Source organism: Leptodactylus fuscus, chromosome 8, assembly GCF_031893055.1.
Source record: "Leptodactylus fuscus isolate aLepFus1 chromosome 8, aLepFus1.hap2, whole genome shotgun sequence".
In the NCBI taxonomy this organism is placed as follows: Eukaryota; Metazoa; Chordata; class Amphibia; order Anura; family Leptodactylidae; genus Leptodactylus; species Leptodactylus fuscus.
The window spans coordinates 97,961,325-97,976,847 of NC_134272.1; the positions used below are offsets into that span (position 1 = coordinate 97,961,325).

At 56.5% G+C, this 15,523-nt stretch overlaps 1 protein-coding gene across 1 annotated transcript in view; it reads left to right on the forward strand.

Moving 5' to 3' along the window:
* The first annotated feature begins 436 nt into the window (after window positions 1-436).
* ACTR3 (actin related protein 3) overlaps window positions 437-15,523 on the forward strand; it is a 33,333-nt gene continuing 18,246 nt past the window's right edge. The window contains 8 exon segments of the mRNA XM_075284745.1: window positions 437-584; window positions 5,313-5,372; window positions 10,467-10,590; window positions 10,698-10,808; window positions 10,930-11,029; window positions 11,794-11,900; window positions 12,938-12,956; window positions 12,959-13,080. Coding sequence (XP_075140846.1) covers window positions 541-584; window positions 5,313-5,372; window positions 10,467-10,590; window positions 10,698-10,808; window positions 10,930-11,029; window positions 11,794-11,900; window positions 12,938-12,956; window positions 12,959-13,080 — 687 coding nt within the window. The 5' untranslated portion in view covers window positions 437-540.

The following is a 15,523-nucleotide window of genomic DNA, read 5'->3' on the forward strand; positions in this document are numbered from 1 at the left end:
CGCCGCCCTGTATGATCCCTCCGCCGCCCTGTATGATCCCTCCGCCGCCCTGTATGACAGTAATGAGTTCTCTCACAGGCCACAGCTTGAGCGCTCACAGATATATCACGTGATTCACGGCCGGCTCTACATCGGGCAGTCCATCCGCAGCTAATCGCTAGTCCCTCCCCCAGCTGCTTCTGATTGGCTGACTGCGGTCTCCTCTTCATATCGCATTCTTCTTCGGTCTCCTCTTCATATCGCATTCTTCTTTCCTGACACGGCTAGCCCGCGTCTCCTGATTGGTCGCCCATTTCAATGTTCTAATAGGATTGGCTGAGCCTGTTCCGTCCTGTCCTGTGATTGGCTGGCTTTTCTCCTCTAGGAAGTCTTTGCTGATTTAGTTGATTGGCTACAGCTTCTTACTGTCGCGGTTCTGATTGGCTCCTATAGACAGCATATGACATCCGATTGGTTGGGATTCTTTTCGGGTTTCCTGTCTCTGGGTGTTGGCCGCCATCTTGCTGTCAGTTTTTGCGGAAGCCGCTCCCGTTCTCAGACATGGCTGCCCGGCTCCCGGCCTGTGTGGTGGACTGCGGCACCGGGTGAGAGCGGCGTGTAGGATAGATGAAGCGGGCTCGTAAGGGGTGTATGGCGGGTGCCTATAGGCGGTGTGAGGGCGGATGTGTCTCACATATGACATTGTATAGGGGTTCAGGGGCGAGGACAGGCTGAGGGTGAGGGGCTGGACCTGTATGTGTAATGGGTGAGGGGCCCCCAGGTGAGGGGCTGGACCTGTGTGTGTAATGGGTGAGGGGCCCCAGGTGACGGGCTGGACCTGTGTGTGTAATGGGTGAGGGGCCCCCAGGTGACGGGCTGGACCTGTGTGTGTAATGGGTGAGGGGCTGGACCTGTATGTGTAATGGGTGAGGGGCTGGACCTGTATGTGTAATGGGTGAGGGGCTGGACCTGTATGTGTAATGGGTGAGGGGCTGGACCTGTATGTGTAATGGGTGAGGGGCCCCAGGTGAGGGGCTGGACCTGTGTGTGTAATGGGTGAGGGGCCCCCAGGTGACGGGCTGGACCTGTGTGTGTAATGGGTGAGGAGCTGGACCTGTGTGTGTAATGGGTGAGGGGCCCCCAGGTGAGGAGCTGGACCTGTGTGTGTAATGGGTGAGGAGCTGGACCTGTGTGTAATGGGTGAGGGGCCCCCAGGTGAGGAGCTGGACCTGTGTGTGTAATGGGTGAGGGGCTGGACCTGTGTGTGTAATGGGTGAGGGGCCAGACCTGTATATGTAATGGGTGAGGGGGCCCCAGGTGAGGAGCTGGACCTGTGTGTAATGGGTGAGGGGCCCCCAGGTGAGGGGCTGGACCTGTGTGTGTAATGGGTGAGGGGCCCCCAGGTGAGGGGCCGGACCTGTGTGTGTAATGGGTGAGGGGCCAGACCTGTATATGTAATGGGTGAGGGGGCCCCAGGTGAGGAGCTGGACCTGTGTGTAATGGGTGAGGGGCCCCCAGGTGAGGGGCTGGACCTGTGTGTGTAATGGGTGAGGGGCCCCCAGGTGAGGGGCCGGACCTGTGTGTGTAATGGGTGAGGGGCCAGACCTGTATATGTAATGGGTGAGGGGGCCCCAGGTGAGGAGCTGGACCTGTGTGTAATGGGTGAGGGGCCCCCAGGTGAGGGCTGGACCTGTGTGTGTAATGGGTGAGGGGCCCCCAGGTGACGGGCTGGACCTGTGTGTAATGGGTGAGGGGCCCCCAGGTGAGGAGCTGGACCTGTATGTGTAATGGGTGAGGGGCCCCCAGGTGAGGGGCTGGACCTGTATGTGTAACGGGTGAGGGGCTGGACCTGTGTGTGTAATGGGTGAGGGGCTGGACCTGTATGTGTAACGGGTGAGGGGCTGGATCTCTATATGTAATGGGTGAGGGGGCCCAGGTTCATTTACATCCATCCAGTTGGTTATGTAGTTTCCATATTGTGGGGAGAGTTTTGTAGGACATTTTGCTGTTGGGGGGGGGGGGGTGCTCTAGATTCTTTCTGTCGGGGGGGGGGTGCTCTAGGTTCTTTCTGTCGGGGGGGGGGGGGGTGCTCTAGGTTCTTTCTGTCGGGGGGGGGGTGCTCTAGGTTCTTTCTGTCGGGGGGGGGGTGCTCTAGGTTCTTTCTGTCGGGGGGGGGGTGCTCTAGATTCTTTCTGTCAGGGGGGGTGTGCTCTAGGTTCTTTCTGTCGGGGGGGGTGCTCTAGGTTCTTTCTGTCGGGGGGGGTGCTCTAGGTTCTTTCTGTCGGGGGGGGGGTGCTCTAGATTCTTTCTGTCAGGGGGGGTGCTCTAGATTCTTTCTGTCGGGGGGGGGGGGGGGGGTGCTCTAGATTCTTTCTGTCGGGGGGGGGTGTGTGCTCTAGATTCTTTCTGTCGGGGGGGGGGGGTGTGCTCTAGATTCTTTCTGTCGGGGGGGGGGTGCTCTAGATTCTTTCTGTCGGGGGGGGGGGTGCTCTAGATTCTTTCTGTCGGGGGGGGGGGTGCTCTAGATTCTTTCTGTCGGGGGGGGTGCTCTAGATTCTTTCTGTCAGGGGGGGTGCTCTAGGTTCTTTCTGTCGGGGGGGGGGTGCTCTAGATTCTTTCTGTCGGGGGGGGTGCTCTAGGTTCTTTCTGTCGGGGGGGGGGTGCTCTAGGTTCTTTCTGTCGGGGGGGGGTGTGCTCTAGGTTCTTTCTGTCGGGGGGGTGTGCTCTAGGTTCTTTCTGTCGGGGGGGGTGCTCTAGGTTCTTTCTGTCGGGGGGGGGGGTGCTCTAGGTTCTTTCTGTCGGGGGGGTGTGCTCTAGGTTCTTTCTGTCGGGGGGGGGTGCTCTAGGTTCTTTCTGTCGGGGGGGGTGCTCTAGGTTCTTTCTGTCGGGGGGGGGGGTGTGCTCTAGGTTCTTTCTGTCGGGGGGGGGTGTGTGCTCTAGATTCTTTCTGTCGGGGGGGGGGTGTGCTCTAGATTCTTTCTGTCGGGGAGGGTGTGTGCTCTAGGTTCTTTCTGTCAGGGGGGGGTGCTCTAGGTTCTTTCTGTCGGGGGGGGGTGTGTGCTCTAGATTCTTTCTGTCGGGGGGGTGCTCTAGGTTCTTTCTGTCGGGGGGGTGCTCTAGGTTCTTTCTGTCGGGGGGGGGGGTGCTCTAGATTCTTTCTGTCAGGGGGGGGGGTGCTCTAGATTCTTTCTGTCAGGGGGGGTGCTCTAGATTCTTTCTGTCGGGGGGGGGTGTGCTCTAGATTCTTTCTGTCGGGGGGGGGGTGCTCTAGGTTCTTTCTGTCGGGGGGGGGTGCTCTAGGTTCTTTCTGTCGGGGGGGGTGCTCTAGATTCTTTCTGTCGGGGGGGGGGTGCTCTAGGTTCTTTCTGTCGGGGGGGGGGTGCTCTAGGTCTTTCTGTCGGGGGGGGGGGGGGGTGCTCTAGGTTCTTTCTGTCGGGGGGGGGGTGTGCTCTAGGTTCTTTCTGTCGGGGGGGGGGGTGTGTGCTCTAGATTCTTTCTGTCAGGGGGGGGTGCTCTAGGTTCTTTCTGTCGGGGGGGGTGCTCTAGGTTCTTTCTGTCGGGGGGGGTGCTCTAGATTCTTTCTGTCAGGGGGGGTGCTCTAGATTCTTTCTGTCGGGGGGGGGGGTGTGTGCTCTAGATTCTTTCTGTCGGGGGGGGGGTGCTCTAGATTCTTTCTGTCGGGGGGGGGGGGGTGTGTGCTCTAGATTCTTTCTGTCGGGGGGGGGGGGTGCTCTAGATTCTTTCTGTCGGGGGGGGGTGCTCTAGATTCTTTCTGTCGGGGGGGGGGTGCTCTAGATTCTTTCTGTCGGGGGGGGGGGGTGCTCTAGATTCTTTCTGTCAGGGGGGGTGCTCTAGGTTCTTTCTGTCGGGGGGGGTGCTCTAGATTCTTTCTGTCGGGGGGGGTGCTCTAGGTTCTTTCTGTCGGGGGGGGGGGTGCTCTAGGTTCTTTCTGTCGGGGGGGGGGGGGTGTGCTCTAGGTTCTTTCTGTCGGGGGGTGTGCTCTAGGTTCTTTCTGTCGGGGGGGTGCTCTAGGTTCTTTCTGTCGGGGGGGGGGGTGCTCTAGGTTCTTTCTGTCGGGGGGGTGTGCTCTAGGTTCTTTCTGTCGGGGGGGGGGTGCTCTAGGTTCTTTCTGTCGGGGGGGGGGGTGTGCTCTAGGTTCTTTCTGTCGGGGGGGGGGGTGTGCTCTAGATTCTTTCTGTCGGGGGGGGGTGTGCTCTAGATTCTTTCTGTCGGGGAGGGTGTGTGCTCTAGGTTCTTTCTGTCAGGGGGGGGTGCTCTAGGTTCTTTCTGTCGGGGGGGGGGTGTGTGCTCTAGATTCTTTCTGTCGGGGGGGTGCTCTAGGTTCTTTCTGTCGGGGGGGTGCTCTAGGTTCTTTCTGTCGGGGGGGTGCTCTAGATTCTTTCTGTCAGGGGGGGGTGCTCTAGATTCTTTCTGTCAGGGGGGGGTGCTCTAGATTCTTTCTGTCGGGGGGGGGGGGGGTGTGCTCTAGATTCTTTCTGTCGGGGGGGGGTGCTCTAGGTTCTTTCTGTCGGGGGGGGGTGCTCTAGGTTCTTTCTGTCGGGGGGGGGGTGCTCTAGATTCTTTCTGTCGGGGGGGGGGTGCTCTAGGTTCTTTCTGTCGGGGGGGGGGGGTGCTCTAGGTTCTTTCTGTCGGGGGGGGGGGGGGTGTGTGCTCTAGGTTCTTTCTGTCGGGGGGGGTGTGTGTGCTCTAGGTTCTTTCTGTCAGGGGGGGGTGCTCTAGATTCTTTCTGTCGGGGAGGGTGTGTGCTCTAGGTTCTTTCTGTCAGGGGGGGGTGCTCTAGGTTCTTTCTGTCGGGGGGGGGGTGTGTGCTCTAGATTCTTTCTGTCGGGGGGGTGCTCTAGGTTCTTTCTGTCGGGGGGGTGCTCTAGGTTCTTTCTGTCGGGGGGGGGGGTGCTCTAGATTCTTTCTGTCAGGGGGGGGGTGCTCTAGATTCTTTCTGTCAGGGGGGGGTGCTCTAGGTTCTTTCTGTCGGGGGGGGGGTGTGTGCTCTAGATTCTTTCTGTCGGGGGGGGGGGTGCTCTAGGTTCTTTCTGTCGGGGGGGGGGGGTGTGCTCTAGATTCTTTCTGTCGGGGGGGGGGGGGTGCTCTAGGTTCTTTCTGTCAGGCTGGATCCTGCTCTCGGCCTCCTCTTGTGGTTTCTTGTTCCTGATTTTGGTGGTGGTCCGTGTTCAGCCCCACATCCTGTGCAGTGGTTAGAGTTGCGGGGGAGGGGAGTGACGCTGGCTCTGACCCTTCCCTCGGCAGGACATGCCTGGTCTTGTAGTCTCCTCGGGGTCGGAGATTCCTCACCATTTCTGCTCTGTCTTTGTCAGGTATACGAAGCTTGGATACGCCGGGAACACCGAGCCCCAGTTTATTATCCCATCATGTGAGTATCCTGCAGTCACTACCAGGGCCATGTAGGTGACACGTGAGAGGTTCGGAGGTGTCTGGTGGGGTAGAAGCTTTACCTCTTCCTTCCCCCCCTGTATGGCAGCGCTGCAGGACGTTATTGGGGCCATGTAGGTGACACGTGAGAGGTTCGGAGGTGTCTGGTGGGGTAGAAGCTTTACCTCTTCCTTCCCCCCTCCTGTATGGCAGCGCTGCAGGACGTTATTGGGGCCATGTAGGTGACACGTGAGAGGTTCGGAGGGTGTCTGGTGGGTAGAAGCTTTACCTCTTCCCCCCCCTGTATGGCAGCGCTGCAGGACGTTATTGGGGCCATGTAGGTGACACGTGAGAGGTTCGGAGGTGACTGGTGGGGTAGAAGCTTTACCTCTTCCTTCCCCCTCCTGTATGGCAGCGCTGCAGGACGTTATTGGGGCCATGTAGGTGACACGTGAGAGGTTCGGAGGTGACTGGTGGGGTAGAAGCTTTACCTCTTCCTCCCCCCCCCCCCCCCCCTGTATGGCAGCGCTGCAGGACGTTATTGGGGCCATGTAGGTGACACGTGAGAGGTTCGGAGGTGTCTGGTGGGGTAGAAGCTTTACCTCTTCCTCCCCCCCCCTGTATGGCAGCGCTGCAGGACGTTATTGGGGCCATGTAGGTGACACGTGAGAGGTTCGGAGGTGTCCTGGTTGGGTAGAAGCTTTACCTCTTCCTTCCCCCCCTGTATGGCAGCGCTGCAGGACGTTATTGGGGGCCATGTAGGTGACATGTGAGAGGTTCGGAGGTGTCTGGTGGGTAGAAGCTTTACCTCTTCCTTCCCCCCCCCCCCCCCTGTATGGCAGCGCTGCAGGACGTTATTGGGGCCATGTAGGTGACACGTGAGAGGTTCGGAGGTGTCTGGTGGGGTAGAAGCTTTACCTCTTCCTTCCCCCCCTGTATGGCAGCGCTGCAGGACGTTATTGGGGCCATGTAGGTGACACGTGAGAGGTTCGGAGGTGTCTGGTGGGTAGAAGCTTTACCTCTTCCTTCCCCCCCTGTATGGCAGCGCTGCAGGACGTTATTGGGGCCATGTAGGTGACACGTGAGAGGTTCGGAGGTGTCTGGTGGGGTAGAAGCTTTACCTCTTCCTTCCCCCCCTGTATGGCAGCGCTGCAGGACGTTATTGGGGCCATGTAGGTGACACGTGAGAGGTTCGGAGGTGTCTGGTGGGTAGAAGCTTTACCTCTTCCTTCCCCCCCCTGTATGGCAGCGCTGCAGGACGTTATTGGGGCCATGTAGGTGACACGTGAGAGGTTCGGAGGTGTCTGGTGGGGTAGAAGCTTTACCTCTTCCTTCCCCCCCTGTATGGCAGCGCTGCAGGACGTTATTGGGGCCATGTAGGTGACACGTGAGAGGTTCGGAGGTGTCTGGTGGGTAGAAGCTTTACCTCTTCCTTCCCTCCTGTATGGCAGCGCTGCAGGACGTTATTGGGGGCCATGTAGGTGACACGTGAGAGGTTCGGAGGTGTCTGGTGGGGTAGAAGCTTTACCTCTTCCCCCCCCTGTATGGCAGCGCTGCAGGACGTTATTGGGGCCATGTAGGTGACACGTGAGAGGTTCGGAGGTGTCTGGTGGGGTAGAAGCTTTACCTCTTCCTTCCCCCCCTGTATGGCAGCGCTGCAGGACGTTATTGGGGGCCATGTAGGTGACACGTGAGAGGTTCGGAGGTGTCTGGTGGGGTAGAAGCTTTACCTCTTCCTTCCCCCCCCTGTATGGCAGCGCTGCAGGATGTTATTGGGGGCCATGTAGGTGACACGTGAGAGGTTCGGAGGTGTCTGGTGGGGTAGAAGCTTTACCTCTTCCTCCCCCCCCTGTATGGCAGCGCTGCAGGACGTTATTGGGGCCATGTAGGTGACACGTGAGAGGTTCGGAGGTGTCTGGTGGGGTAGGAGCTTTACCTCTTCCTTCCCCCCCTGTATGGCAGCGCTGCAGGATGTTATTGGGGCCATGTAGGTGACACGTGAGAGGTTCGGAGGTGTCTGGTGGGTAGAAGCTTTACCTTTTCCTTCCCCCCCCCCCCCTGTATGGCAGCGCTGCAGGACGTTATTGGGGCCATGTAGGTGACACGTGAGAGGTTCGGAGGTGTCTGGTGGGGTAGAAGCTTTACCTCTTCCTTCCCTCCTGTATGGCAGCGCTGCAGGACGTTATTGGGGGCCATGTAGGTGACACGTGAGAGGTTCGGAGGTGTCTGGTGGGGTAGAAGCTTTACCTCTTCCTTCCCCCCCTGTATGGCAGCGCTGCAGGACGTTATTGGGGCCATGTAGGTGACACGTGAGAGGTTCGGAGGTGTCTGGTGGGGTAGAAGCTTTACCTCTTCCCCCCCCTGTATGGCAGCGCTGCAGGACGTTATTGGGGCCATGTAGGTGACACGTGAGAGGTTCGGAGGTGTCTGGTGGGGTAGAAGCTTTACCTCTTCCTCCCCCCCCCCCCTGTATGGCAGCGCTGCAGGATGTTATTGGGGCCATGTAGGTGACACGTGAGAGGTTCGGAGGTGTCTGGTGGGGTAGAAGCTTTACCTCTTCCCCCCCCTGTATGGCAGCGCTGCAGGACGTTATTGGGGCCATGTAGGTGACACGTGAGAGGTTCGGAGGTGTCTGGTGGGGTAGAAGCTTTACCTCTTCCTTCCCCCCCCTGTATGGCAGCGCTGCAGGATGTTATTGGGGGCCATGTAGGTGACACGTGAGAGGTTCGGAGGTGTCTGGTGGGGTAGAAGCTTTACCTCTTCCTCCCCCCCCTGTATGGCAGCGCTGCAGGACGTTATTGGGGCCATGTAGGTGACACGTGAGAGGTTCGGAGGTGTCTGGTGGGGTAGGAGCTTTACCTCTTCCTTCCCCCCCTGTATGGCAGCGCTGCAGGATGTTATTGGGGCCATGTAGGTGACACGTGAGAGGTTCGGAGGTGTCTGGTGGGGTAGAAGCTTTACCTCTTCCTTCCCCCCCTGTATGGCAGCGCTGCAGGACGTTATTGGGGCCATGTAGGTGACACGTGAGAGGTTCGGAGGTGTCTGGTGGGGTAGAAGCTTTACCTCTTCCTTCCCCCCCTGTATGGCAGCGCTGCAGGATGTTATTGGGGGCCATGTAGGTGACACGTGAGAGGTTCGGAGGTGACTGGTGGGGTAGAAGCTTTACCTCTTCCTCCCCCCCCCCCCCCCCCCCTGTATGGCAGCGCTGCAGGACGTTATTGGGGCCATGTAGGTGACACGTGAGAGGTTCGGAGGTGTCTGGTGGGGTAGAAGCTTTACCTCTTCCTTCCCCCCCCCCCCCTGTATGGCAGCGCTGCAGGATGTTATTGGGGCCATGTAGGTGACACGTGAGAGGTTCGGAGGTGTCTGGTGGGTAGAAGCTTTACCTCTTCCTTCCCCCCCACCCCCCCCCCCCCCCCCCCCCCTGTATGGCAGCGCTGCAGGACGTTATTGGGGCCATGTAGGTGACACGTGAGAGGTTCGGAGGTGTCTGGTGGGGTAGAAGCTTTACCTCTTCCTCCCCCCCTGTATGGCAGCGCTGCAGGACGTTATTGGGGGCCATGTAGGTGACACGTGAGAGGTTCGGAGGTGTCCTGGTGGGGTAGAAGCTTTACCTCTTCCTTCCCCCCCTGTATGCAGCGCTGCAGGACGTTATTGGGGCCATGTAGGTGACACGTGAGAGGTTCGGAGGTGTCTGGTGGGTAGAAGCTTTACCTCTTCCTCCCCCCCCTGTATGGCAGCGCTGCAGGACGTTATTGGGGCCATGTAGGTGACACGTGAGAGGTTCGGAGGTGTCTGGTGGGGTAGGAGCTTTACCTCTTCCTCCCCCCCTGTATGGCAGCGCTGCAGGACGTTATTGGGGGCCGTGTAGGTGACACGTGAGAGGTTCGGAGGTGTCTGGTGGGTAGAAGCTTTACCTCTTCCCCCCCCTGTATGGCAGCACTGCAGGACGTTATTGGGGCCATGTAGGTGACACGTGAGAGGTTCGGAGGGTGGTCTGGTGGGTAGAAGCTTTACCTCTTCCTTCCCCCCCCTGTATGGCAGCGCTGCAGGACGTTATTGGGGGCCATGTAGGTGACACGTGAGAGGTTCGGAGGTGTCTGGTGGGGGTAGAAGCTTTACCTCTTCCCTTCCCCCCTGTATGGCAGCGCTGCAGGACATTATTGGGGGCCATGTAGGTGACACGTGAGAGGTTCGGAGGTGTCTGGTGGGGTAGAAGCTTTACCTCTTCCTTCCCCCTCCTGTATGGCAGCGCTGCAGGACGTTATTGGGGGCCATGTAGGTGACACGTGAGAGGTTCGGAGGTGTCTGGTGGGTAGAAGCTTTACCTCTTCCTTCCCCCTCCTGTATGGCAGCGCTGCAGGACGTTATTGGGGGCCATGTAGGTGACACGTGAGAGGTTCGGAGGTGTCTGGTGGGGTAGAAGCTTTACCTCTTCCCCCCCCTGTATGGCAGCGCTGCAGGACGTTATTGGGGGCCATGTAGGTGACACGTGAGAGGTTCGGAGGTGTCTGGTGGGCGGTAGAAGCTTTACCTCTTCCTTCCCCCCCCTGTATGCAGCGCTGCAGGACGTTATTGGGGGGCCATGTAGGTGACACGTGAGAGGTTCGGAGGTGTCTGGTGGGGTAGAAGCTTTACCTCTTCCTTCCCCCCCCTGTATGGCAGCGCTGCAGGACGTTATTGGGGCCATGTACGGTGACACGTGAGAGGTTCGGAGGTGTCTGGTGGGGTAGAAGCTTTACCTCTTCCTTCCCCCCCCTGTATGGCAGCGCTGCAGACGTTATTGGGGGCCATGTAGGTGACACGTGAGAGGTTCGGAGGTGTCTGGTGGGGTAGAAGCTTTACCTCTTCCTTCCCCCCCTGTATGGCAGCGCTGCAGGACGTTATTGGGGCCTCCGTCCCGGTTCTTTCCGCCATGGTCGCCCCTTCGGTTTTCTCTGTGTAACACTAGAGGTTGTTGTTCTCATGATTTATGTCGGACGCCCCCGGCCGCTCCCACAGTCTCTGAGCCATCCCATAATTCTCTGTTAGGGTTTGCAGAGCGGTGCGCAGCCCCCCCCCCCCCCTCCCCCGTTAATGACTCCTTACAATATCTACAGGTATTGCATCAAGGAGTCTGCCAAGGTTGGAGAGCAGGCTCAGAGGCGTCTGATGAAGGGAGTGGATGACCTGGACTTCTACATTGGAGATGAGGCCATAGACAAGCCAACCTATGCCACAAAGGTACGATGGCCTATAGTGCGGGCAGGGGTATGGGCACAGTAACCGCACCCCGCACTGAAGGGGGGTTGTCTCTGAATGACTGCAGGTTTTGTTCCTTCTCTTCACAGTGGCCGATCCGTCACGGCATTGTGGAGGACTGGGATCTGATGGAACGCTTCATGGAGCAGGTTATCTTCAAGTATCTGCGAGCTGAGCCAGAAGATCATTATTTCCTTCTGGTGAGGGCATCTTCTGGAGAGGCGGACCCATCAGAGGGGCCCGTAACGACTGGACGCAGGATTGGGGAGTCTGTCTGCCCCTGCTGCTACGTCCTTTGACGCGTCACTTTTCTCTCCACAGACCGAGCCACCCCTGAACACTCCAGAGAACAGGAGTACACGGCTGAGATCATGTTTTGAGTCTTTCAATGTCCCGGGCTTGTATATAGCCGTTCAGGTAAGTGGTCTGGCCTGGGGGACTGGGTGGTGGCGGGCTGGGGGACTGGGTGGTGGCCGGGCTGGGGGGACTGGGCGGTGGCCGGGCTGCTGGGGGACTGGGCGGTGGCCGGGCTGCTGGGACTGGGCGTGCTGGGGACTGGGCGGTGGCCGGGCTGGAGGACTGGGCGGTGGGCCGGGCTGCTGGGGGGACTGGGCGGTGGCCGGGCTGCTGGGGGACTGGGCCGGTGGCCGGGCTGCTGGGAGGACTGGGCGGTGGCCGGGCTGGGGGGACTGGGCGGTGGCCGCGGCGGCTGGGGGACTGGGCGGTGGCCGGGCTGCTGGGGGACTGGGCGGTGGCCGGGCTGCTGGGGACTGGGCGGTGGCCGGGCTGCTGGGGGACTGGCGGTGGCCGGGCTGCTGGGGGACTGGGCGGTGGCCGGGCTGCTGGGGGACTGGGCGGTGGCCGGGCTGCTGGGGGACTGGGCGGTGGCCGGGCTGCTGGGGGACTGGGCGGTGGCCGGGCTGCTGGGGGACCTGGGGCGGTGGCCGGGCTGCTGGGGGACTGGGCGGTGGCCGGGCTGCTGGGGGACTGGGCGGTGGCCGGGCTGCTGGGGGACTGGGCGGTGGCCGGGCTGCTGGGGGACTGGGCGGTGGCCGGGCTGCTGGGGGACTGGGCGGTGGCCGGGCTGCTGGGGGACTGGGCGGTGGCCGGGCTGCTGGGGACTGGGCGGTTGCCGGGCTGGAGGACTGTCCGCTGAAGCTAAGGCCCGATGTCTCTTCTTTCCAGGCTGTACTTGCTTGGCTGCTTCTTGGACCTCCAGGCAGGTTGGTGAGCGCACTCTAACTGGAACTGTGATAGACAGCGGTGATGGTGTGACGCACGTCATTCCGGTGGTGAGTAGCTATCCTTAGAGGCTTCACCTCTGGCTGCCATCTTTCTGCTGCTTTGTATTTCAGGTTCTTATGGTGACTCTGTTGAGTGCCTACCGCAATGTATCATACTAAGGCTCTGCTCGCACCACTGTTAGTGTCTGCCGCCATCTTCTAAGTATGACAGCAACAGACATTAACTGGGGCAGGGATGAGTGACACAGATGGAGCCCCCTCAGTCTGCCCCTCTCCCCACTGACTCTTAGTGTAAACCACATGAAGGAGTCTCTTGTCATGTATGCAATGTATGCAGGGCCGGAGCCCTGAGGTCGTAATGTCTCCTCCCTCAGTGCAATGGCTTGGAGACAGCTCTAGACCTATGGCGGGGGGGGGGGGGGCAGCTGATGGCAACAGAAAAATGAAGCCTATCCTGAGAAGAAGGCTGTCCGTACTGTGACACATGGAGGCGCTGTTATGTGCTGGGGCTGCATCTGGCACAGGGGTCTTGCATCTGTGCAGGGTACAATGAAATCTCAAGACTATCAAGGGATTCTAGAGAGCAATGTGCTGCCCAGTGTCAGGAAGCTTGGTCTCAGCCGCAGGTTCTGGGTCTGGTAACAGGATAATGACCCAAAACACAGCTACCCCCCCCCCTCCGAGAGGGGAACATTGGACTATTCTGAAGGGGCTTCTATGGGCCGCACCTAAATCCTATGGAAGGAGCTGAAACATGTTGTCTTGAGAAGGCCCTTCACCCCCGAGACAACTGGAGCAGAGGAGGGGCCCCCAAAATCCCTGCTGAGAGGGGCAGAAGTCTCACTTACAGTTACAGGAATCGTCTGATCGCAGCGTCTGCCCCAAAAGGTTGTGCAACAAAATATTACGGGAACCGTCATCTCTGTCCAGGGCCGTGTCAGGAGCGAACGTGTATGCGCGCGCGCGTGTGTATGCGCGCGCGTGTATCGGTGTGTATGCGTCGTGTGTGTGTGTATGCCTTTGTGTGTGTGTGTGTATATGCGTGTGTGCGTATATGTGCCTTGACCATTGTGTGTATCTTCCAGGCTGAAGGTTACGTCATCGGAGTTGTATTAAGCACATCCCTATCGCTGGCAGAGACATTACCTACTTTATCCAGCAGCTCCTCAGAGACCGAGAGGTCGGAATCCCCCCAGAGCAGTCGCTGGAGACGGCCAAAGCTGTAAAGGTAGGAGAAGCTGTTGTGATGGGGGAGGGGCAGGATGGGTCCTTGTGGGGAAGGCTTTGCTTATCCTCCAGGTTGCAAGACAGAGCAGAGACTGTGATAAGGATCGCGTTCCATCTTCAGGTGACACCCCTAAACCTGTATTGTGCTCTCCCCAAATGTCTGTGCCGTTATCTATAAGGTCTAGACATCCCTCTGCCAGGTACCATTAGAGCTAATGCAGAGGTCGGAGATCTTTCTATAGGTGGTACGCCGACGACCTTCTGACCCCGCCCTATCATTGCCCCACCTAATGATGTTGTCACACATTTCGTAACCTAGCCAAACTGTCAGAGCTCAGAGGCCCCTCCTCCTCCCGTCACGGGTTCAGTCTGCTCTGGAGTCCCTCTCCTTTCGTTCTCGCTTTTTCCTCTCTGTCACTTTGGTGGTCGGCCAACACCAGGGCTGCGGATCTCTCAGGACCTTAACCCCTTCCCGCCCATGCTAATTTTTGTTTTTGACTCCCCTCCTTCTAAACCCCATCACTTTTTATTTCTCCGCTCCCGGAGCCGTTCGAGGTCTTATTCTTTGCAGGACAGATTGTTCTTCCTGATGCCGCCATTACTTATTCTGTATAATGTCCGGGAAGCGGGGGAAAAACTCAGAATGGGGTGGGATTTGAAGAAAAAATGCATTTGTGCGACTTTCTTACGGGCTTCGGTTTTATGGCGTTCACTGCGCAGCCACAATGACCTGTCCCCTGTATTCTGTGTTTCGTTACGATTCTGGGGATACCAAATTTCTATGGTTTTATTTACATTTTAACCCCTTTAAAAAAAAATCCAAAACTGTGTTAAATTTTTTCCTAAAAGTCGCCATATTCCAACAGCTGTAACTTTTTTTATACGTCCGTGTACAGGGATGTACAGGGCATCTTTTTTTGTGGGGCCGGGTGTGCTCGTCAGTTCTATCGTTTTGGGGAATGTCTATTGCTTTCATCACTTTTTATTCAATTTTTTATCAGAATCAAAACAGCGAAAAAAATGGCGGTTTGGTACTTTTGACTATTTTTCCCGCTACGGCGTTTACCGAACAGGAAAAATATTTGTGTAGATTTGTAGAGCCGGCAATTTTGGGCACAGGGAGACCTAAGGCCTCGTTCACATCTGCGCCCGTACTCCGTTCTGCAGGTTTCTGTTTCCTGCACAAAGCAGAGTCAGGAGACGGAAACCTGCGGCATCTTCATAGTATCTAACTACTTTATATGTGTCCTAGGGAACGGGGGAGGGGGATTGAATGTTTAATGCTTTATAAATGTGATTTATTTTTCTGCATTTATTAGACCCCCCTCCCCCTCCCCCCGGGGTTTGATCACTAATGCAATACATTGTAAAAAAAATAGGGCCTGCAAGAGAAATAGTATTTTAGCTGTAACTCCCCATCTGAGAAGGAAGTCATCAGGGTGTACGGTTCGCGCCAGGGACTTATCAAAGCCAAACAAATGCACTAAAGTAGAAGAGGATCCGAATCCACAGTGTGCAAAAGATAGAAAAAGTACATGGTGGAAGAGTAATAAAATACCCGCCTAACGCGTTTTGGGATGGTCAGTCCCTTAATCATAACACGGTGAAAAGAAAAATGCTATGATTAAGGGACTGACCATCCCAAAACGCGTTAGGCGGGTATTTTATTACTCTTCCACCATGTACTTTTTCTATCTTTTGCACACTGTCTGTATTTTTTAATTTTTCAATGCAATAAAAGTTAAATTGTAAGGCAGCCGGGCTGTGGATACCGATCCTCTTCTACTTTAGTGTACTCCGCTATATACCTTATACATTATATATGTAGTATAGACCTCTGGGATCTATAGAATACTCCGCTATATACCTTATACATTATATATGTAGTATAGACCTCTGGAATACTCCGCTATATACCTTATACATTATATATATAGTATAGACCTCTGGGATCTATAGAATACTCTGCTATATACCTTATACATTATATATGTAGTATAGACCTCTGGGATCTATAGAATACTCTGCTATATACCTTATACATTATATATGTAGTATAGACCTCTGGGATCTATAGAATACTCCGCTATATACCTTATGTATTATATATGTAGTATAGACCTCTGGGATCTATAGAATACTCCGCTATATACCTTATATATTATATATGTAGTATAGACCTCTGGGATCTATAGAATACTCCGCTATATACCTTATACATTATATATATATATATATATATATATATATATATATATATAGTATAGACCTCTGGGATCTATAGATTACTCCGCTATATACCTTATACATTATATATGTAGTATAGACCTCTGGGATCTATAGAATACTCCGCTATATACCTTATACATTATATATATATAGTATAGACCTCTGGGATCTATAGAATACTCCGCTATATACCTTATGTATTATATATGTAGTAT